Raw genomic sequence first — 23855 nt, 5'->3', positions numbered from 1 at the left:
AATATCTTTATTATTAATAATGTTTACTTAATTATTACTACAAAAGAAAATAAAAAACAGTAAATGCAATCTACCCTAAAAAAGTAAATAAGATTTATTAAATATTTCTAGTACAGCAATGCTACACACTTTGAAAAAATCTAATAGACTTTACCCAAATAATTCAAATAAATCTAACTTCTAATATAAAAATAATGAAGTAACATTTACTTAATTTTTTTTAAACAAACATTTCATGGATTATTAAGTAGATTTTAATTGATTTTGCTAGGTGTTATGTCCCCAGCTAGTCTAGGGGTGGGGGGGAACGAGTAACAGAATAAAAATGGTGTGATGTGTGGAGGCAGCAAGGTTCAATTCCCAACCCCAGGGCTTTTAACAAAGACCACAATGCAAGTCAATATCAAAAACAATTTCTTTTATTGTACAAATGTGGGAGGATTTCAAGACTTCAAGAGGGGGCAAGGCCAAAATAACAAACATACAAAAGAAAACAAAACAAAATTTACAATACTAAACTGACTCCCTAACTAGCTTAAACAAGAGAAAACAATATGGGAAAGAAAATGGCACCCACCTCTAATTGATACTTGAAATTAGGTAGTAAATTTTACTTAAAAAACTTTGGTGCAAATTGTTATGAGGATTTTTTTAGTAAATTTTACAAGTTCATTTTTTCAGTGTGCTCCTTATATGCTATAGATTTAATATCTTATAATAGGTTTATGCTTGATTGCTTTGTGTATGGCCCCATTTCAGTGTATTAGTAATTTGTTTCCATCCTGTTCTCCTTTACCTTCTCATAATCCAGTACAATATTAATTAAAAATACAAAATCTCATCCCTAATAAAGGTTTTAGGCATCAGAATGAGAGGAGATTGCATATCCTTCTGGGAGGCGTCGAATTAAACATTCAGGGATATTACTGGGAATAATTGTACACAATGTAGACAAATATTTTTTCATGAGGTAAAATCTTCTCTTTCACATATCTATGGGGGTTTAAATAAAATGCAGTTATGTAGTTTAAGCTTTAAGAAAATAGAATATCACATTTAATTAGCCGAAAAACTATAAGTATAATTTCATAAATAAAAATCATATTTGGTGGCAATTAAAGAAAAAATGACACTTTTTCTCCACCAGGGGGCAACATTAAGCAAAAAAGTAGATCAACTACTGTGACAATTTCTCTCTGTAAGCATGTGCCTTATTTAAAAGAACTAAGTTTGGGATTTAACAACAGGATTGAATATTGTTTTCATTTTAATGTTTAGGAATTATTTATATATTTTTGTAGATTCATAATGTAGATTAAAAACATAAAAATATCAGTTAAAAAACAAAGTTTGAAAGGATGACTATGACTATGCAAGATGCATTCTATGCATTTGGGTTTTTTTTTTTCAACTGTAATTTTTAATTACAGTTATATTATGCATAATATATTATATATATTGGATATATTACTTTTTTTGTAGGTGACTAGGTGGACTGCAGCATGTCAAGAAACTGTCAGAAGATTACGTGTCATGTGATGCTGTGGGGTGGAGCTATGATGTTCACATAATAGAGTACAGAGAGATGTTTTCATTTGTAACACCATTCATCACCATTCATCATGTTCACTGTTATACTGATGTGCCTGTGGCTTTCACTAAGTGAGTTCACATTTAAATTCAGAAACATTAGTGGTACATTTAACTTTGTCTTGATCATGTAAAGGCTAATAATATTATGTTCTCTTCTCTATGACAGGTGACTCCATGGCAGATACAATAGAGCCACTTTTCCCTCATAAAGTTGTAGATGAAGGTGATGATGTTACTCTGTCCTGCAGCTACAAAGACGTCAGTGGTGTTGTACAAAATCTGTTCTGGTACAGACAATATCCTAAATCTAATCCTGAGCTTCTTCTTTACATAATTCCAAGTGGAGGTAAAAGTAACCCTCTTCCACCACATCTGGATGCTAAAGTTAGGGATAATAAAGAAGTGGATCTGATCATCTCCTCTGCTGCTGTATCAGACTCTGCTCTATACTACTGTGCTCTGGTGCCCACAGTGACAGGAAACCCAGATGCACTGTACACAAACTAACACACAGTTTTGTTACTATAGGAATTGCCAAAGGTCTGTAAATTTCTTCAGTTTTATACTGGAGATGACGAGCCCTGTTATTTTTGCTTGCTCTCTTTCTCTCTCCCTCATTGCAATACCTCATATAACTGCTGATATTATATTAAGTGTTCATTCCTTTATTTTTGCACATGTACTGTAGAATATTTAATATGGACATTGGTTGGTGCTTCTGAGTATTGTCTTGTATTGTGTTGTATTGATTTGTATTGTTTGTTTGCACTGTTTTTTGTTTTGCACTGTTTGCCCGAGGTTGCAGAGATGCACTTTATGTGGCTAGGACTAATTTACTTTAAGTCCTTAGCTTTGTGTTGTTCTATGTAGAACCATGGTCCTGGAGAAACGTTGTCTCATTTCACTTTGTACTGCTTCAGATATATAGATGGTTGAAATGACAATAAAAGCTTGTTGACTTGACTTGAAAACTCTAACTAAGCGGATTTAACCATAGCTACTATTACTAACATTATTAATGTTTATGAATGTTATCAAAGTACTGAAACAATGTGCCTAATGTAAAAGATCCTGAATATGATCAGGTACACAACATACAGAGTTTTGTATTTCTCTAGATGCTGTCATCTGCTCCTTTAAAGAAGACACCCACCATACCCACAGCAGGTAGTATTGGAGCGTGACTTGAAGGCCAGGTACATTTTCTTGATCATGCTGTACTTAAATGGGCCTTGGACTCTTTTAGGTACTGCCTAATTGGTAGAGAGTTCATCTTGGAGACTGATCATAGAGCCTTGACTTGGCTAAACCAAATGAAAGATACAAATGCCCATGTTACACGGTGGTTTCTAGCAGTGCAACCCTTTCAATTTATGGTGTCCTACAGGTCTGGCCCTGAAAATTGTACTGCTGATTTTTTGTCTAGGACACGACAGGGGGTGTCACCAGAAGGGGGAGGAAATGTCACAGTGTAAGATGAGGTTAAGGCACTGTGACTTGAAATAACCACAGACAAAGGTTTTTATCTACTATCATTTATTGGGCAATATACACACACACACACACACACACACACACAAAGATTGCAAACACTCACCATTTTCCATTTTCCTAAACCAAACCATGCTGAGCAGCAATTTTTGTTTGACATCATATGGGTCACCAGTTCATGCCTGTATAAAAATGTATTGTTTTGTGTTTAAAGTCTTAATGGTGGTTGGACATGTGTGTTGAATTGTGTGTTTGTGTTAATTTCTTTTCATTAATGTAAAATGAAGTAGAAAAATGAAGCCGGAAAAATGAAGTAGAGAAGAAAGAATTGATCAGTCTTTCTGTTTTCAGAGCTCTAGTGAAAGCTAGAGTCAAAATAGATTTTAGCTTTTTTAAAGCAATGAATGTTTTGAGCACTTTTATGTTGAAATGGTGTTATGCAAATGCTATCTGTTTTATTGATGATGATGATGATGATGATGATGATGATGAGCTAATTTTTAACACCCTTTTACACTAAAAAAGCATTTTTTTAAAAAAGAAAAAGTGCTGCAGGTTTTTAACATTGTATTGTAATTTATTATTTATTTAATAAAGCTGAGTTAAAAATCAAATGAAAATCTCTCTCTCTCTCTCTCTCTCTCTCTCTCTCTCTCTCTCTCTCTGGTTATGGTAGACCTTTAAAGCACAAAGAAACACAACTAACTGAACTTCCCATAAGGCACCGATACGAATCAACACACACTACCTGCTGGGTCAACAACTGATGCTTGACCACAGCCACGCTGTCACTGTAATGTTCTCACATGTAGGGTGTAAGAATTGAACTTGAGAAAGTATATTTGGCTCAATTATTTTATTATTGAGACAATAATTATATTACTAGATGTGAAAGTAGTAAAATATGTCAGATTTAAGTTGAAGAACTAAAGCAGTTTTGGAAGCAAAATATCATTCTGCTCCTTATAAGCTATTTATGTAATATCTTTTAATAGGTTTATGCTTGATTGCTTTGTGTCTGGCTCCATTTCAGCATATTGGTATTTTGTTTGCTTCCTGTTCTCCTTTAGCTTGATGATGTCATAAGTGAGTACATTATTGTTTAATATTGCATCACTAATAAATATTTGGCCATCAGAAGGAGAGGAGATTTTACCTCCTTCTAAGTGGAGTCGTATTAAACATTCAGGGAAATAAACTGGGAATAACTGTATATGTATTAGGCATTTTTTCATGAGATAAAATCTTTTGTTTTAAGATCTATTTAAGGTGATTTAAGAACGTCATGTAGTTTTATCCTAAAAAAAAAAATGAGAATAGGCCACAAATTATAACTACAAATTATATTGGCGGCAATTATTATTTTTCTCCACTAGGAGGGAACATAAAGCAATAAAGTCTGACAACTACTGTGATAATCTCTCTCTGTAAACATGTCCCTTATTTAAAAGAACCAAGTGAGTGAATAATAAATTATTTATTTACTTATTTATATATTTTTGCAGATTTATGATGTAGATTCAAGATAATATACATTTCAGTCCAAAAACAAATAGTTTGAGAGGATGACAAATTATGACAAATTATTAAGACACATCCTATATATTTTGGAATGACAATGTGGATATTCTTTTTCAAAATGATTATTTATTATGCTTATGTCACTTGATGTGTATGTTGTATATTCAGAGTATGATTTTAACATGAATTTATGCATTTTAGAAAAGTTGTTAATAATATATATAAATATAAATGTCATAAATTTTTTTGTTTATTTTGCATTATGCTAAAGTTTTGTCATGTTAAGTGTTTTATGGTAAATTAAAGCAAAGAATTTGGTGGAGCATTTGCATCTGTTTGGAGGTGTTTCCATGAAAACATAACAGAATGACTAATCTTTTGCAGACCCAGCAGGAACGCCTGAGAAGTGTTATTTTTATGTGTTTATGACCTGTTTTGAACTGCCAATTGCCTGGGACTATGGAGAGTGTGTGCGGGGAGACCATCAATATGGTGTTTTTGTCCAATGTGGACTTCCCAGCCCCAATCCCCCAGGGTCGTCTCTCAGCTTCTGTTCCAGCTGGAGAAGCTTCACTTCTGGTCCTGCAGAGGACTTCACACAGCTCTATGTTTGGCATAGAGCAGGATCCTTTTTATCTGTTCTAATGGAAGCGTGGTTCAGAATATTTTGGCTTTGCAAAGGACCTCGTTCGGCTGTAATAGGGTGAAATAAAATATCACATTTTATTAGCAGACTAACTATAACTATAATTTCTTCAATAAAATTCATATTCAGAGGCAATTAAAGGGAAAAAGAACAAAAGGTAATATTCTATTTTTCTCCACTAGGGGGCAAAATCAAGTCATAAAGCCAGACAGCTGATTTCTATCACGGGGCACTCCCAAAAATGTCCGAAAACATTCGATAATAGCCAGCTAGACACAAGAACTGGTCTGAAGCCTCAGACAGGCTGCAATCACTGCTGTCTTATCAATTTGTGGATGCTCCTGTTCATGGCCCAAGTAAAAGACCAGATAACATACTTCATCTCTCCCAAGTGCATAGTACTTTGGGTTTGTTAAGAGCCCGGATCATCTCAAGGATCTCAGGACATCCGTCAGATGTTGTAGTTAAACAGTTACTATATGTGTTAGGAACTAGTTGGGTAATTAGCTGTCAGAAGTGGGACGGAATTAAGACTAGGGCAGGGCAGACACGTGAACGCAACATGTGAACAAAAACACATAGCACAAGACACAACTGTCGGAACACCCCGTAATGGTCCAACATGAAAATATCCAAGATTGATCATGACTAAGAGTTTTGGAAGCAGTATTTCATCCTGCACTGAAAAAACAAACTTTTTGGTGTAGTAAAATATATTAGATTAACCCTAATAATTTCTACATAGTAATATTAACATTTATTGAATACTAGATTTTTCTAATTAGAATTGTAAATAAATACACAATTGTTTCATGTACAAAATGAACTGTGTGGGACTAGTAAGTTTTATTTGATATTTTCTTGTATTATTTAACTGTTTTATAGACACTGCACCTAGTCCTAAAAATACCAAGTAAATTTTAATTAAAAACTTTAGTGCATTCAAGTCTGCGCATTGCGCATGCGCCATTGGACACTACACTCTTACCCACGTTTTGGATCAGAGGAGGGCTGTTTCACGTGGCTAGTAGAAGTAAGGTGAGTTATTTTTACATTTCTTCTGTAATTTGTGTCATTTTATAGGTCTGTGAGCATTTTTATAGTTTTTGTTAGGTGATTTTGTTGCATAATACTTTACTTCAGTAAAATAACGTTAATGTTAGGGGTTAACGTTACACTTTCAATGCTAATGAGGCCTAGAACTTTCCATAGCCATTTACAAAGCATCGAGGCTCATACAGAAGTTTGTTTAAAACCAAACAAATGTCTGTGGGTGGATGGTGATTTCATGACAAAATAGAAAAACATTTGACTTGAAATTTGCATTCCGATTTTCTTAACTTTACACGTTATGCAATTGTCTTACTAATCAGGCAGATTCTTATAGAAATACTTGATGCTGTGATCCAATTCGTTACATATAAATACATAATATATTATTATTATATATATTTATTATAGACCATTTTAATTTAAGTTCATTTATTATTAACCATATTATTTAATATATAAATATATTCACTGAAAAACGTAACCATATTATTTTCTATAATGGTAATGATATTTAAAGTACATGAATTTGATATTAGACATGAATAGATAACACGACACATTAGCTACGTTTAATGCTGTGTTCAAAATAGCGGGTTCATGAAGTTAGCACGGATATCATGCTGCACGAGTCATGAAGTTAAAGTAGCCTTGCACAAAAAAGACTGTACGTCGTCTGGTAAGCAATGCATAATAAAGCTACTGCACACATTTTATCAATTTAAAAAAGCTTGTTAAGTGTTATGGATTCTAAGCAAGACAATGGATGATCATCGATTAACATAACACGTCGTCGAGAATAGAAAGCAGACAAGATCGTATGGAAAGGTGTTTCATTTTAATAATTTAAAAAGAGAAAAAAGTTGTTACATCCAGTTGTGCACAGTACAATATGGTGATGTCATTGATGTATGATTTAGCTGTGGCAGAATATTCTTATCTGTAGTTTAATGTATTATCATTAATTCTGTTGATTTAATATAACACATTTTGTATTTTTGTATGCACAAGGAGTCTGACAACAGCCAGTGCTACACACAGAGATCTGATCTCATCATCAAAAAATCTGTCTATTATTACATTATTACAAACTGAAACTTAAATTCAGAAGAGCTTAACTGGCTTAAAATCTCATTTGGGGGAAATACTAGCATGCCTTATACTTTTGCACAGTTCAGTATTTGTTGACAACATTATTCTCTTCACAGAACCAAAGCATTAAGGTGAGACGTGAAGCTATTATCCGGAGACTCATACTGTAACTTGGTGAAAAAGAAGAGGAACTTTTTGAAGAATGCCTGGTAAAGCTTTTTTTTGTAAAATAACATTTTTAAATTGTGTTACCATAAAGTTAAGCCTGAATTAAGAGGCACATAAATTCTTAATCTGAGGGTTTTTTTAATAGTACAAACCAAGTAATATTTCTTGTTAATTATATGCAGGAGGAAAGTCGCAGTAACACAATGCAACACATCCTTAAGATTCTGGTGGTCTATGGAGCTGGTGTAGAGGATTCAGTGGATGTATCCATTATTCTCGAAAGCCAGGAAATCCTACCAGGATGTCACAACGTGGCTAAAGCTTGTGCACTACTTATGCGTCCTCTAATGTTCAAACTTTAAAATCCAAGCTGGTGTCTTAAAGTGTGTTTGCGATGGCAAGTTCTGCACATTATTGGATGCCATTACAACACCACAACTTAGTTTTCCATCCTGCATGTTTTGTGAACCCTTTGCATAAATAACTTATTTTTGTTCTGTTGTTTTGAACTTGTTTCCCTCACTTTTCTACATAATTTGTACTTTTCCCAGTTGTACTAAATTGACCTGTAGTAGTGTTTTCAGTTTAATGCCTTATAACCACTTGGTCTTACTGTCTTTTATCACAAACCTTTAACACCAAGATAGACCAGACTTTAGAAACATCGATGTGTTTGTACTGTGTGTGTCAGTGCTTTTGAATTTACTTTAATCAAGGCAAATAGTGGTGGGAAATTGTTTTTAGTAATTGTAGTTGTTTTTAGTTTTTAGTTATATTTTTTTTGCCAATTTTCAGGTACTTTTATCTAGAGTGTTTAACATATTTAATAAAGCTGTTTTATCCAAAATGTTTTGATACCATTGGGGGAAAAATAAAAAATTGAATTGTATTTAACCAGTGTGATTTGTGTTGAAAGCATAGACAAAGTGATTACATTTATTTGGTAATATCTTTATTATTAATAATGTTTACTTTATTACTTCAAAAAAAATATAAAACAGTAAATGCAATCTACCCTAAAAAAGTAAATAAGATTTATTAAATATTTCTAGTACAGCAATGCTACAGTACACACTTTGAAAAAATCTAATAGACTTTAACTAAATAATTCAAATAAATCTAACTTCTAAAATAAAAATAAGTAACATTTACTTAATTTTTTTAACAAACATTTCATGGATTATTAAGTAGATTTTAATTGATTTTGCTAGGTGTTACGTCCCCAGCTAGTCTAGGGGTGGGGGGGGAACGAGTAACAATAAAAATGGTGTGATGTGTGGAGGCAGCAAGGTTCAATTCCCAACCCCAGGGCTTTTAGCAAAGACCAAAATGCAAGTCAATATCAAAAACAAGTTCTTTTATTGTACAAATGTGGGAGGATTTCAAGGCTTCAAGAGGAGACAAAGCCAAAATAACAAACAAACCCTGTAACTATTTGTAATGATGCAGGACAAAGGCGAGTGAGGATCCAAATGCAGATTTTAGAAAACGGGGACAGACAGACACACAGAGCTAGCAACGGGAGCAGGCACACCAACATCCAACCTGCAAAAACGACCAACAGCAGGGAAGTGAACAGAGTATAAATAACAGACAGGAACCAATCACAGCGCAGAAACAATCAGAGACAAAGACAACACACCTGAAGGAGAGATGGAGTTCAATAAATGTCCGTGGTAACCAATGAGTGGGTGGAGCAAACAATTAACAACAGGGAAAGACAGCAGACAGAAACAGGGCAGAAACACAGACAGACTCATTACACTATTAGAAGAAAACTAACTAAACTACAAAAGAAAACAAAACAAAATTTACAATACTAAACTGACTCCCTAACTAACTTAAACAAGAGAAAACAATATGGGAAAGAAAATGGCACCCACCTCTAATTGATACTTGAAATTAGGTAGTAAATTTTACTTAAAAAACTTTGGTGCAAATTGTTATGAGGATTTTTTTAGTAAATTTTACAAGTTCGTTTTTTTCAGTGTGCTCCTTATATGCTATAGATTTAATATCTTATAATAGGTTTATGCTTGATTGCTTTGTGTATGGCTCCATTTCAGTGTATTAGTAATTTGTTTCCATCCTGTTCTCCTTTTCCTTCTTATAATCCAGTACAATATTAATTAAAAATACAAAATCTCATCCCTAATAAAGGTTTTAGTCATCAGAATGAGAGGAGATTGCATATCCTTCTGGGAGGCGTCGAATTAAACATTCAGGGATATTACTGGGAATAATTGTACACAATGTAGACAAATATTTTTTCATGAGGTAAAATCTTCTCTTTCACATATCTATGGGGGTTTAAATAAAATGCAGTTATGTAGTTTAAGCTTTAAGAAAATAGAATATCACATTTAATTAGCCGAAAATCTATAAGTATAATTTCATAAATAAAAATCATATTTGGTGGCAATTAAAGAAAAAATTACACTTTTTCTCCACCAGGGGGCAACATTAAGCCAAAAAGTAGATCAACTACTGTGACAATTTCTCTCTGTAAGCATGTGCCTTATTTAAAAGAACTAAGTTTGGGATTTAACAACAGGATTGAATATTGTTTTCATTTTAATGTTTAGGAATTATTTATATATTTTTGTAGATTCATAATGTAGATTAAAAACATAAAAATATCAGTTAAAAAACAAAGTTTGAAAGGATGACTATGACTATGCAAGATGCATTCTATGCATTTGGTTTTTTTTTCAACTGTAATTTTTAATTACAGTTATATTATGCATAATATATTATATATATTGGATATATTACTTTTTTTGTAGGTGACTAGGTGGACTGCAGCATGTCAAGAAACTGTCAGAAGAACATTACTTGTCATGTGATGCTGTGGGGTGGAGCTATGATGTTCACATAATAGAGTACAGAGAGATGTTTTCATTTGGCAACACCATTCATCACCATTCATCATGTTCACTGTTATACTGATGTGCCTGTGGCTTTCACTAAGTGAGTTCACATTTAAATTCAGAAACATTAGTGGTACATTTAACTTTGTCTTGATCATGTAAAGGCTAATAATATTATGTTCTCTTCTCTATGACAGGTGACTCCATGGCAGATACAATAGAGCCACTTTTCCCTCATAAAGTTGTAGATGAAGGTGATGATGTTACTCTGTCCTGCAGCTACAAAGTCAGTGGTGTTGTACAAAATCTTTTCTGGTACAGACAATATCCTAAATCTAATCCTGAGCTTCTTCTTTACATAATTCCAAGTGGAGGTAAAAGTAACCCTCTTCCACCACGTCTGGATGCTAAAGTTAGGGATAATAAAGAAGTGGATCTGATCATCTCCTCTGCTGCTGTATCAGACTCTGCTCTATACTACTGTGCTCTGGTGCCCACAGTGACAGGAAACCCAGATGCACTGTACACAAACTAACACACAGTTTTGTTACTATAGGAATTGCCAAAGGTCTGTAAATTTCTTCAGTTTTATACTGGAGATGACGAGCCCTGTTATTTTTGCTTGCTCTCTTTCTCTCTCTCCCTCATTACAATACCTCATATAACTGCTGCTATTATATTAAGTGTTCATTCCTTTATTTTTGCACATGTACTGTAGAATATTTAATATGGACATTGGTTGGTGCTTCTGAGTATTGTCTTGTATTGTGTTGTATTGATTTGTATTGTTTGTTTGCACTGTCTTTTGTTTTGCACTGTTTGCCCGAGGTTGCAGAGATGCACTTTATGTGGCTAGGACTAATTTACTTTAAGTCCTTAGCTTTGTGTTGTTCTATGTAGAACCATGGTCCTGGAGAAACGTTGTCTCATTTCACTTTGTACTGCTTCAGATAAATAGATGGTTGAAATGACAATAAAAGCTTGTTGACTTGACTTGAAAACTCTAACTAAGCGGATTTAACCATAGCTACTATTACTAACATTATTAATGTTTATGAATGTTATCAAAGTACTGAAACAATGTGCCTAATGTAAAAGATCCTGAATATGATCAGGTACACAACATACAGAGTTTTGTATTTCTCTAGATGCTGTCATCTGCTCCTTTAAAGAAGACACCCACCATACCCACAGCAGGTAGTATTGGAGGGTGACTTGAAGGCCAGGCACATTTTCTCGATCATGCTGTACTTAAATGGGCCTTGGACTCTTTTAGGTACTGCCTAATTGGTAGAGAGTTCATCTTGGAGACTAATCATAGAGCCTTGACTTGGCTAAACCAAATGAAAGATACAAATGCCCATGTTACACGGTGGTTTCTAGCAGTGCAACCCTTTCAATTTACGGTGTCCTACAGGTCTGGCCCTGAAAATTATACTGCTGATTTTTTGTCTAGGACACCACAGGGGGTGTCACCAGAAGGGGGAAGAAATGTCACAGTGTAAGATGAGGTTAAGGCACTGTGACTTGAAATAACCACAGACAAAGGTTTTTATCTACTATCATTTATTGGGCAATATACACACACACACACACACACACACACACAAAGATTGCAAACACTCACCAGTTTCCATTTTCCTAAACCAAACCTGTGCAATATACAACCTAGGACTTTTATACACTTACCATGCTGAGCAGCAATTTTTGTTTGACATCATATGGGTCACCAGTTCATGCCTGTATAAAAATGTATTGTTTTGTGTTTAAAGTCTTAATGGTGGTTGGACATGTGTGTTGAATTGTGTGTTTGTGTTTATTTCTTTTCATTAATGTAAAATGAAGTAGAAAAATGAAGCCGGAAAAATGAAGTAGAGAAGAAAGGATTGATCAGTCTTTCTGTTTTCAGAGCTCTAGTGAAAGCTAGAGTCAAAATAGATTTTAGCTTTTTTAAAGCAATGAATGTTTTGAGCACTTTTATGTTGAAATGGTGTTATGCAAATGCTATCTGTTTTATTGATGATGATGATGATGATGATGATGAGCTAATTTTTAACACCCTTTTACACTAAAAAAGCATTTTTTTAAAAAAGAAAAAGTGCTGCAGGTTTTTAACATTGTATTGTAATTTATTATTTATTTAATAAAGCTGAGTTAAAAATCAAATGAAAATCTCTCTATCTCTCTCTCTCTCTCTCTCTCTCTCTGATTATGGTAGACCTTTAAAGCACAAAGAAACACAACTAACTGAACTTCCAATAAGGCACCGATACGAATCAACACACATTACCTGCTGGGTCAACAACTGATGCTTGACCACAGCCACGCGTCACTGTAATGTTCTCACATGTAGGGTGTAAGAATTGAACTTGATAAAGTATATTTGGCTCAATTATTTTATTATTGAGACAATAATAAACTTATTATTTTACTAGATGTGAAAGTACTTATTAAACTTATTATATTACTAGATGTGAAAGTAGTAAAATATGTCAGATTTAAGTTGAAGAACTAAAGCAGTTTTGGAAGCAAAATATCATCCTGCTCCTTATAAGCTATTTATGTAATATCTTTTAATAGGTTTATGCTTGATTGCTTTGTGTCTGGCTCCATTTCAGCATATTGGTATTTTGTTTGCTTCCTGTTCTCCTTTAGCTTGATGATGTCATAAGTGAGTACATTATTGTTTAATATTGCATCGCTAATAAATATTTGGCCATCAGAAGGAGAGGAGATTTTACCTCCTTCTAAGTGGAGTCGTATTAAACATTCAGGGAAATAAACTGGGAATAACTGTATATGTATTAGGCATTTTTTCATGAGATAAAATCTTTTGTTTTAAGATCTATTTAAGGTGATTTAAGAACGTCATGTAGTTTTATCCTAAAAAAAAGAGAATAGGCCACAAATTATAATTACAAATTATATTGGCGGCAATTATTATTTTTCTCCACTAGGAGGGAACATAAAGCAATAAAGTCTGACAACTACTGTGATAATCTCTCTCTGTAAACATGTAGCTTATTTAAAAGAACCAAGTGAGTGAATAATAAATTATTTATTTACTTATTTATATATTTTTGCAGATTTATGATGTAGATTCAAGATAATATACATTTCAGTCCAAAAACAAATAGTTTGAGAGGATGACAAATTATGACAAATTATTAAGACACATCCTATATATTTTGGAATGACAATGTGGATATTTTTTTTCAAAATGATTATTTATTATGCTTTATTATGTCACTTGATGTGTATGTTGTATATTCAGAGTATGATTTTAACATGAATTTATGCATTTTAGAAAAGTTGTTAATAATATATATATAAATATAAATGTCTTATAAATTTTTTTGTTTATTTTGCATTATGCTAAAGTTTTGTCATGTTAAGTGTTTTATGGTAAATTAAAGCAAAGAATTTGGTGGAGCATTTGCATCTGTTTGGAGGTGTTTCCATGAAAACATAACAGAATGACTAATCATTTGCAGACCCAGCAGGAACGCCTGAGAAGTGTTATTTTTATGTGTTTATGACCTGTTTTGAACTGCCAATTGCCTGGGACTATGGAGAGTGTGTGCGGGGAGACCATCAATATGGTGTTTTTGTCCAATGTGGACTTCCCAGCCCCAATCCCCCAGGGTCGCCTCTCAGCTTCTGTTCCAGCTGGAGAAGCTTCACTTCTGGTCCTGCAGAGGACTTCGCACAGCTCTATGTTTGGCATAGAGCAGGATCCTTTTTATCTGTTCTAATGGAAGCGTGGTTCAGAATATTTTGGCTTTGCAAAGGACCTCGTTCGGCTGTAATAGGGTGAAATAAAATATCACATTTTATTAGCAGACTAACTATAACTATAATTTCTTCAATAAAATTCATATTCAGAGGCAATTAAAGGGAAAAAGAACAAAAGGTAATATTCTATTTTTCTCCACTAGGGGGCAAAATCAAGTCATAAAGCCAGACAGCTGATTTCTATCACGGAGCACTCCCAAAAATGTCCGAAAACATTCGATAATAGCCAGCTAGACACAAGAACTGGTCTAAAGCCTCAGACAGGCTGCAATCACTGCTGTCTTATCAATTTGTGGATGCTCCTGTTCATGGCCCAAGTAAAAGACCAGATAACATACTTCATCTCTCCCAAGTGCATAGTACTTTGGGTTTGTTAAGAGCCCGGATCATCTCAAGGATCTCAGGACATCCGTCAGATGTTGTAGTTAAACAGTTACTATATGTGTTAGGAACTAGTTGGGTAATTAGCTGTCAGAAGTGGGACGGAATTAAGACTAGGGCAGGGCAGACACGTGAACGCAACATGTGAACAAAAACACATAGCACAAGACACAACTGTCGGAACACCCCGTAATGGTCCAACATGAAAATATCCAAGATTGATCATGACTAAGAGTTTTGGAAGCAGTATTTCATCCTGCACTGAAAAAACAAACTTTTTGGTGTAGTAAAATATATTAGATTAACCCTAATAATTTCTACATAGTAATATTAACATTTATTGAATACTAGATTTTTCTAATTAGAATTGTAAATAAATACACAATTGTTTCATGTACAAAATGAACTGTGTGGGACTAGTAAGTTTTATTTGATATTTTCTTGTATTATTTAACTGTTTTATAGACACTGCACCTAGTCCTAAAAATACCAAGTAAATTTTAATTAAAAACTTTAGTGCATTCAAGTCTGCGCATTGCGCATGCGCCATTGGACACTACACTCTTACCCACGTTTTGGATCAGAGGAGGGCTGTTTCACGTGGCTAGTAGAAGTAAGGTGAGTTATTTTTACATTTCTTCTGTAATTTGTGTCATTTTATAGGTCTGTGAGCATTTTTATAGTTTTTGTTAGGTGATTTTGTTGCATAATACTTTACTTCAGTAAAATAACGTTAATGTTAGGGGTTAACGTTACACTTTCAATGCTAATGAGGCCTAGAACTTTCCATAGCCATTTACAAAGCATCGAGGCTCATACAGAAGTTTGTTTAAAACCAAACAAATGTCTGTGGGTGGATGGTGATTTCATGACAAAATAGAAAAACATTTGACTTGAAATTTGCATTCCGATTTTCTTAACTTTACACGTTATGCAATTGTCTTACTAATCAGGCAGATTCTTATAGAAATACTTGATGCTGTGATCCAATTCGTTACATATAAATACATAATATATTATTATTATATATATTTATTATAGACCATTTTAATTTAAGTTCATTTATTATTAACCATATTATTTAATATATAAATATATTCACTGAAAAACGTAACCATATTATTTTCTATAATGGTAATGATATTTAAAGTACATGAATTTGATATTAGACATGAATAGATAACACGACACATTAGCTACGTTTAGTGCTGTGTTCAAAATAGCGGGTTCATAGTATACTGAAAAGGGCGAGTCATGAAGTTAGCACGGATATCATGCTGCACGAGTCATGAAGTTAAAGTAGCCTTGCACAAAAAAGACTGCACGTCGTCTGGTAAGCAATGCATAATAAAGCTACTGCACACATTTTAAATTCAATTTAAAAAGGCTTGTTAAGTGTTATGGATTCTAAGCAAGACAATGGATGATCATCGATTAACATAACACGTCGTCGAGAATAGAAAGCAGACAAGATCGTATGGAAAGGTGTTTCATTTTAATAATTTAAAAAGAGAAAAATGTTGTTACATCCAGTTGTGCACAGTACAATATGGTGATGTCATTGATGTATGATTTAGCTGTGGCAGAATATTTTTATCTGTAGTTTAATGTATTATCATTAATTCTGTTGATTTAATATAACACATTTTGTATTTTTGTATGCACAAGGAGTCTGACAACAGCCAGTGCTACACACAGAGATCTGATCTCATCATCAAAAAATCTGTCTATTATTACATTATTACAAACTGAAACTTAAATTCAGAAGAGCTTAACTGGCTTAAAATCTCATTTGGGGGAAATACTAGCATGCCTTATACTTTTGCACAGTTCAGTATTTGTTGACAACATTATTCTCTTCACAGAACCAAAGCATTAAGGTGAGACGTGAAGCTATTATCCGGAGACTCATACTGTAACTTGGTGAAAAAGAAGAGGAACTTTTTGAAGAATGCCTGGTAAAGCTTTTTTTTGTAAAATAACATTTTTAAATTGTGTTACCATAAAGTTAAGCCTGAATTAAGAGGCACATAAATTCTTAATCTAATGCCATGTTCTAGTAAACTATTTGAGGGTTTTTTTTACCAGTACAAACCAAGTAATATTTCTTGTTAATTATATGCAGGAGGAAAGTCGCAGTAACACAATGCAACACATCCTTAAGATTCTGGTGGTCTATGGAGCTGGTGTAGAGGATTCAGTGGATGTATCCATTATTCTCGAAAGCCAGGAAATCCTACCAGGATGTCACAACGTGGCTAAAGCTTGTGCACTACTTATGCGTCCTCTAATGTTCAAACTTTAAAATCCAAGCTGGTGTCTTAAAGTGTGTTTGCGATGGCAAGTTCTGCACATTATTGGATGCCATTACAACACCACAACTTAGTTTTCCATCCTGCATGTTTTTGTGAACCCTTTGCATAAATAACTTATTTTTGTTCTGTTGTTTTGAACTTGTTTCCCTCACTTTTCTACATAATTTGTACTTTTCCCAGTTGTACTAAATTGACCTGTAGTAGTGTTTTCAGTTTAATGCCTTATAACCACTTGGTCTTACTGTCTTTTATCACAAACCTTTAACACCAAGATAGACCAGACTTTAGAAACATCGATGTGTTTGTACTGTGTGTGTCAGTGCTTTTGAATTTACTTTAATCAAGGCAAATAGTGGTGGGAAATTGTTTTTAGTAATTGTAGTTGTTTTTAGTTTTTAGTTATATTTTTTTTGCCAATTTTCAGGTACTTTTATCTAGAGTGTTTAACATATTTAATAAAGCTGTTTTATCCAAAATGTTTTGATACCATTGGGGGAAAAATAAAAAATTGAATTGTATTTAACCAGTGTGATTTGTGTTGAAAGCATAGACAAAGTGATTACATTTATTTGGTAATATCTTTATTATTAATAATGTTTACTTTATTACTACAAAAAAAATATAAAACAGTAAATGCAATCTACCCTAAAAAAGTAAATAAGATTTATTAAATATTTCTAGTACAGCAATGCTACAGTACACACTTTGAAAAAATCTAATAGACTTTAACTAAATAATTCAAATAAATCTAACTTCTAAAATAAAAATAAGTAACATTTACTTAATGTTTTTAACAAACATTTCATGGATTATTAAGTAGATTTTAATTGATTTTGCTAGGTGTTACGTCCCTAGCTAGTCTAGGGGTGGGGGGGAACGAGTAACAATAAAAATGGTGTGATGTGTGGAGGCAGCAAGGTTCAATTCCCAACCCCAGGGCTTTTAGCAAAGACCAAAATGCAAGTCAATATCAAAAACAAGTTCTTTTATTGTACAAATGTGGGAGGATTTCAAGGCTTCAAGAGGAGACAAAGCCAAAATAACAAACAAACCCTGTAACTATTTGTAATGATGCAGGACAAAGGCGAGTGAGGATCCAAATGCAGATTTTAGAGTTTTAATCATCCAAGACACAAAAGACAGCTGAACAGACAGGCAGACAGAACAAGGCAGCAAACCGAGCTAACAGGAAACGGGGACAGACAGACACACAGAGCACAGAGCACAGAGCTAGCAACGGGAACAGGCACACCAACATCCAACCTGCAAAAACGACCAACAGCAGGGAAGTGAACAGAGTATAAATAACAGACAGGAACCAATCACAGCGCAGAAACAATCCTTATATGCTATAGATTTAATATCTTATAATAGGTTTATGCTTGATTGCTTTGTGTATGGCTCCATTTCAGTGTATTAGTAATTTGTTTCCATCCTGTTCTCCTTTTCCTTCTTATAATCCAGTACAATATTAATTAAAAATACAAAATCTCATCCCTAATAAAGGTTTTAGTCATCAGAATGAGAGGAGATTGCATATCCTTCTGGGAGGCGTCGAATTAAACATTCAGGGATATTACTGGGAATAATTGTACACAATGTAGACAAATATTTTTTCATGAGGTAAAATCTTCTCTTTCACATATCTATGAGGGTTTAAATAAAATGCAGTTATGTAGTTTAAGCTTTAAGAAAATAGAATATCACATTTAATTAGCCGAAAAACTATAAGTATAATTTCATAAATAAAAATCATATTTGGTGGCAATTAAAGAAAAAATTACACTTTTTCTCCACCAGGGGGCAACATTAAGCCAAAAAGTAGATCAACTAATGTGACAATTTCTCTCTGTAATCATGTGCCTTATTTAAAAGAACTAAGTTTGGGATTTAACAACAGGATTGAATATTGTTTTCATTTTAATGTTTAGGAATTATTTATATATTTTTGTAGATTCATAATGTAGATTAAAAACATAAAAATATCAGTTAAAAAACAAAGTTTGAAAGGATGACTATGACTATGCAAGATGCATTCTATGCATTTGTTTTTTTTTCAACTGTAATTTTTAATTACAGTTATATTATGCATAATATATTATATATATTGGATATATTACTTTTTTTGTAGGTGACTAGGTGGACTGCAGCATGTCAAGAAACTGTGAGAAGAACATTACGTGTCATGTGATGCTGTGGGGTGGCGCTATGATGTTCACATAATAGAGTACAGAGAGATGTTTTCATTTGGCAACACCATTCATCACCATTCATCATGTTCACTGTTATACTGATGTGCCTGTGGCTTTCACTAAGTGAGTTCACATTTAAATTCAGAAACATTAGTGGTACATTTAACTTTGTCTTGATCATGTAAAGGCTAATAATATTATGTTCTCTTCTCTATGACAGGTGACTCCATGGCAGATACAATAGAGCCACTTTTCCCTCATAAAGTTGTAGATGAAGGTGATTATGTTACTCTGTCCTGCAGCTACAAAGACGTCAGTGGTGTTGTACAAAATCTTTTCTGGTACAGACAATATCCTGAATCTAATCCTGATCTTCTTCTTTACATAATTCCAAGTGGAGGTAAAAGTAACCCTCTTCCACCACGTCTGGATGCTAAAGTTAGGGATAATAAAGAAGTGGATCTGATCATCTCCTCTGCTGCTGTATCAGACTCTGCTCTATACTACTGTGCTCTGCAGCCCACAGTGACAGGAAATCCAGCTGCACTGTACAAAAACTAACACACAGTTTTGTTATACTATAGGAATTGCCAAAGGTCTGTAAATTTCTTCAGTTTTATACTGGAGATGATGAGCCCTGTTATTTTTGCTTGCTCTCTTTCTCTCTCTCCCTCATTACTATATCTCATATAACTGCTGCTATTATATTAAGTGTTCATTCCTTTATTTTTGCACATGTACTGTAGAATATTTAATATGGACATTGGTTGGTGCTTCTGAGTATTGTCTTGTATTGTGTTGTATTGATTTGTATTGTTTGTTTGCACTGTTTTTTGTTTTGCACTGTTTGCCCGAGGTTGCAGAGATGCACTTTATGTGGCTAGGACTAATTTACTTTAAGTCCTTAGCTTTGTGTTGTTCTATGTAGAACCATGGTCCTGGAGAAACATTGTCTCATTTCACTTTGTACTGCTTCAGATATATAGATGGTTGAAATGATAATAAAAGCTTGTTGACTTGACATGAAAACTCTAACTCAGCGGGTTTAACCATAGCTACTATTCCTAACATTATTAATGTTTATGAATGTTATCAAAGTACTCAAACAATGTGCCTAATGTAAAAGATCCTGAATATGATCAGGTACACAACATACAGAGTTTTGTATTTCTCTATATGCTGTCATCTGCTCCTTTAAAGAAGACACCCACCATACCCGCAGGTAGTATTGGAGGGTGACTTGAAGGCCAGGCACATTTTCTCGATCATACTGTACTTAATCACATTTTTGGGGTTTGCTAGGAGAACCATTGCTGGTTCCATTACTTTCTAACCAGTCCAATCGCTCATTAACTTCTGTCAGAATTTAGAGTCCCTCGGGTGGATCAATGTTTCAACCCATAACCAATAGTCTTTTAGTCAAACAGCCAAATCAAAAAGAATGAAAAAAAATTTGACTCCACAAGTTTGGATGAGGCTGGACACGGTGGCTTAGTGGTTAGCATGTTTGCCTCACACCTCCAGGGTTGGGGGTTCGATTCCCACCTCCGCCTTGTGTGTGTGGAGTTTTCTCCCCGTGCCTCGGGGGTTTCCTCCGGGTACTCCGGTTTCCTCCTCCGGTCCAAAGACATGCATGGTACAGTAGGTTGATTGGCATCTCTGGAAAATTGTCCGTAGTGTGTGTGTGTGTGTGTGATTGCGTGAGTGAATGAGAGTGTGTGTGTTTGTGCCCTGCAATGGGTTGGCACTCCATCCAGGGTGTATCCTGCCTTGATGCCCAATGATGCCTGAGATCCCCGTGACCCGAGAATAGTTCGGATAAGCGGTAGAAAATGAATGAATGAATGAATGAAAGTTTGGATGAGATAAACAAAGTCCCAACATTATTGCAGTCAAACAGAAATCTTCAAAGGTAATCTCCTCAGTAAACTGTCTTCAGCAGAAAAGTCAATCAATCCAATCATCCAGGCATGCTGTATGAGAGTGCGCAAAGTCTCAGACAGGCTGTCTTTATTCATCCTTCTCTTAATTTGCATGCTCTAGCCGATTTCCCATTATTTTCAAGTCTGAGATGTAGTCTCCTCCTATATATTTTACATAGCTCTTCCTAATTAACTATTATTTTTGAGTTTTCAGCTTGTACCACCTATTTCCTTATTCCTTTTATGGTTTTACTATATATATATATATATATATATATATATATATATATATATATATATATATATACAGGGAGTGCAGAATTATTAGGGAAGTTGTATTTTTGAGGATTAATTTTATTATTGAACAACAACCATGTTCTCAATGAACCCAAAAAACTCATTAATAGCAAAGCTGAATATTTTTGGAAGTAGTTTTTAGTTTGTTTGTAGTTTTAGCTATTTTAGGAGGATATCTGTGTGTGCAGGTGACTATTACTGTGCATAATTATTAGGCAACTTAACAAAAAACAAATATATACCCATTTCAATTATTTATTTTCACCAGTGAAACCAATATTACATCTCAACATTCACTAATATACATTTCTGACATTCAAAAACAAAACAAAAACAAATCAGTGACCAATATAGCCACCTTTCTTTGCAAGGACACTCAAAAGCCTGCCATCCATGGATTCTGTCAGTGTTTTGATCTGTTCACCGTCAACATTGCGTGCAGCAGCAACCACAGCCTCCCAGACACTCTTCAGAGAGGTGTACTGTTTTCCCTCCTTGTAAATCTCACATTTGATGATGGACCACAGGTTCTCTATGTGGTTCAGATCAGGTGAACAAGGAGGCCATGTCATTAGTTTTTCTTCTTTTAGACCCTTTCTTGCCAGCCACGCTGTGGAGTACTTGGACGCGTGTGATGGAGCATTGTCCTGCATGAAAATCATGTTTTTCTTGAAGGATGCAGACTTCTTCCTGTACCACTGCTTGAAGAAGGTGTCTTCCAGAAACTGGCAGTAGGACTGGGAGTTGAGCTTGACCCCATCCTCAACCCGAAAAGGCCCCACAAGCTCATCTTTGATGATACCAGCCCAAACCAGTACTCCACCTCCACCTTGCTGGCGTCTCAGTCGGACTGGAGCTCTCTGCCCTTTACCGATCCAGCCACGAGCCCATCCATCTGGCCCATCAAGACTCACTCTCATTTCATCAGTCCATAAAACCTTAGAAAAATCAGTCTTCAGATATTTCTTGGCCCAGTCTTGACGTTTCAGCTTGTGTGTCTTGTTCAGTGGTGGTCGTTTTTCAGCCTTTCTTACCTTGGCCACGTCTCTGAGTATTGCACACCTTGTGCTTTTGGGCACTCCAGTGATGTTGCAGCTCTGAAATATGGCAAAACTGGTGGCAAGTGGCATCTTGGCAGCTGCACGCTTGACTTTTCTCAGTTCATGGGCAGTTATTTTGCGCCTTGGTTTTTCCACACGCTTCTTGCGACCCTGTTGACTATTTTGAATGAAACGCTTGATTGTTCGATGATCACGCTTCAGAAGCTTGGCAATTTTAAGAGTGCTGCATCCCTCTGCAAGATATCTCACTATTTTTGACATTTCGGAGCCTGTCAAGTCCTTCTTTTGACCCATTTTGCCAAAGGAAAGGAAGTTGCCTAATAATTATGCACACCTGATATAGGGTGTAGATGTCATTAGACCACACCCCTTCTCATTACAGAGATGCACATCACCTAATATGCTTAATTGGTTGTAGGCTTTCGAGCATATACAGCTTGGAGTAAGACAACATGCATAAAGAGGATGATGTGGTCAAAATACTCATTTGCCTAATAATTCTGCACTCCCTGTATATATATATATATATATATATATATATATATATATATATATATATATATATATATATATATATATATATACACACAACTTCTACTTAAGCCTGGCATTTCCTAAAACCTGCACTGTCCTCTCTGGCCTCTAATAGAACACTTGTTTGTTGATTTTAACAACAGTCTCTGTGCATTATTTGTTCTCACCCTTCTCATCTTATTGCTTCGATATAAAGTAGTTCTATGTCATCCCAAGCTTCTCAGCACTCCTGGCATCTTCACCATTTTAGGTAGCTTCCCCTTATGCCTCCTCGTCTCCCACCTACTCTCCTTCCAGTCCTGAGACTGAGATTTCACCTCCTGGATCTCCTAATTCTGCCATTTCTCTCAATCCTTCCTGCCCTGTTCACCCTACATCTCCCTCTCCAGGATGTTCTTATACTTATATTGACTAGGCCTTTCATCAATAAACTTCTTTTGATCCATGTTCCTCTGAGTGATGATTTCATTTTGATCATTTGCTTATCTACTAAAGTTAAGGCACTTAAGCTAAATTAATTATTGAAAGCCTGATTTGCATACAATTAAGATTAAGTAGTAAGATAGAATTAGTTATTATTTTTTTATACATTATCACATGCTCTCCTTCTCTCAGAACTTTCTCAACACTTCCCATAACAAAAATAAGTTTTCATTTTGTTGCATTATTTTGGGATTAACATTATTCGGGGAAAAAATTGTCTGTTCATAGTCTTTCTCTCTCTTTTTTTTTATATATGTAATGACACTTACAAAAAAAATTACAGTTTATAATATTATAACAATATTATACTATTATTGTTCTGGTCTTAATAATTGTTATGATATTCCAAAATTATAGTCATTCTTGCATGTATTCTATTCAGCAGATTCCTATTGAGCAGATAGGCAGATCTCCATTTTGCCCTAACAAGTGTTCTTAAGAGCT

At 34.5% G+C, this 23855-nt stretch overlaps 3 gene segments (V, D, J or C); all 3 read left to right on the top strand.

Annotated features, from left to right (window-relative positions):
* Nucleotides 1-1607: 1607 nt before the first annotated feature.
* LOC132847877 (T cell receptor alpha variable 12-3-like) lies at nt 1608-2100 on the top strand. The segment is given in 2 exon segments: nt 1608-1662; nt 1760-2100. Coding segments are annotated over 2 exon segments (381 nt in total).
* Nucleotides 2101-10476: 8376 nt separating this feature from the next.
* On the top strand, nt 10477-10966 carry LOC132847876 (T cell receptor alpha variable 12-3-like). The segment is given in 2 exon segments: nt 10477-10531; nt 10629-10966. Coding segments are annotated over 2 exon segments (378 nt in total).
* Nucleotides 10967-19197: 8231 nt separating this feature from the next.
* LOC132847875 (T cell receptor alpha variable 12-2-like) lies at nt 19198-19675 on the top strand. The segment is given in 2 exon segments: nt 19198-19237; nt 19335-19675. Coding segments are annotated over 2 exon segments (381 nt in total).
* Nucleotides 19676-23855: the final 4180 nt, after the last annotated feature.

The sequence above is a fragment of the Tachysurus vachellii genome, chromosome 7 (genome assembly GCF_030014155.1).
Source record: "Tachysurus vachellii isolate PV-2020 chromosome 7, HZAU_Pvac_v1, whole genome shotgun sequence".
Taxonomy (NCBI): Eukaryota; Metazoa; Chordata; class Actinopteri; order Siluriformes; family Bagridae; genus Tachysurus; species Tachysurus vachellii.
This window is presented reverse-complemented; position numbering and strand designations above follow the sequence as displayed.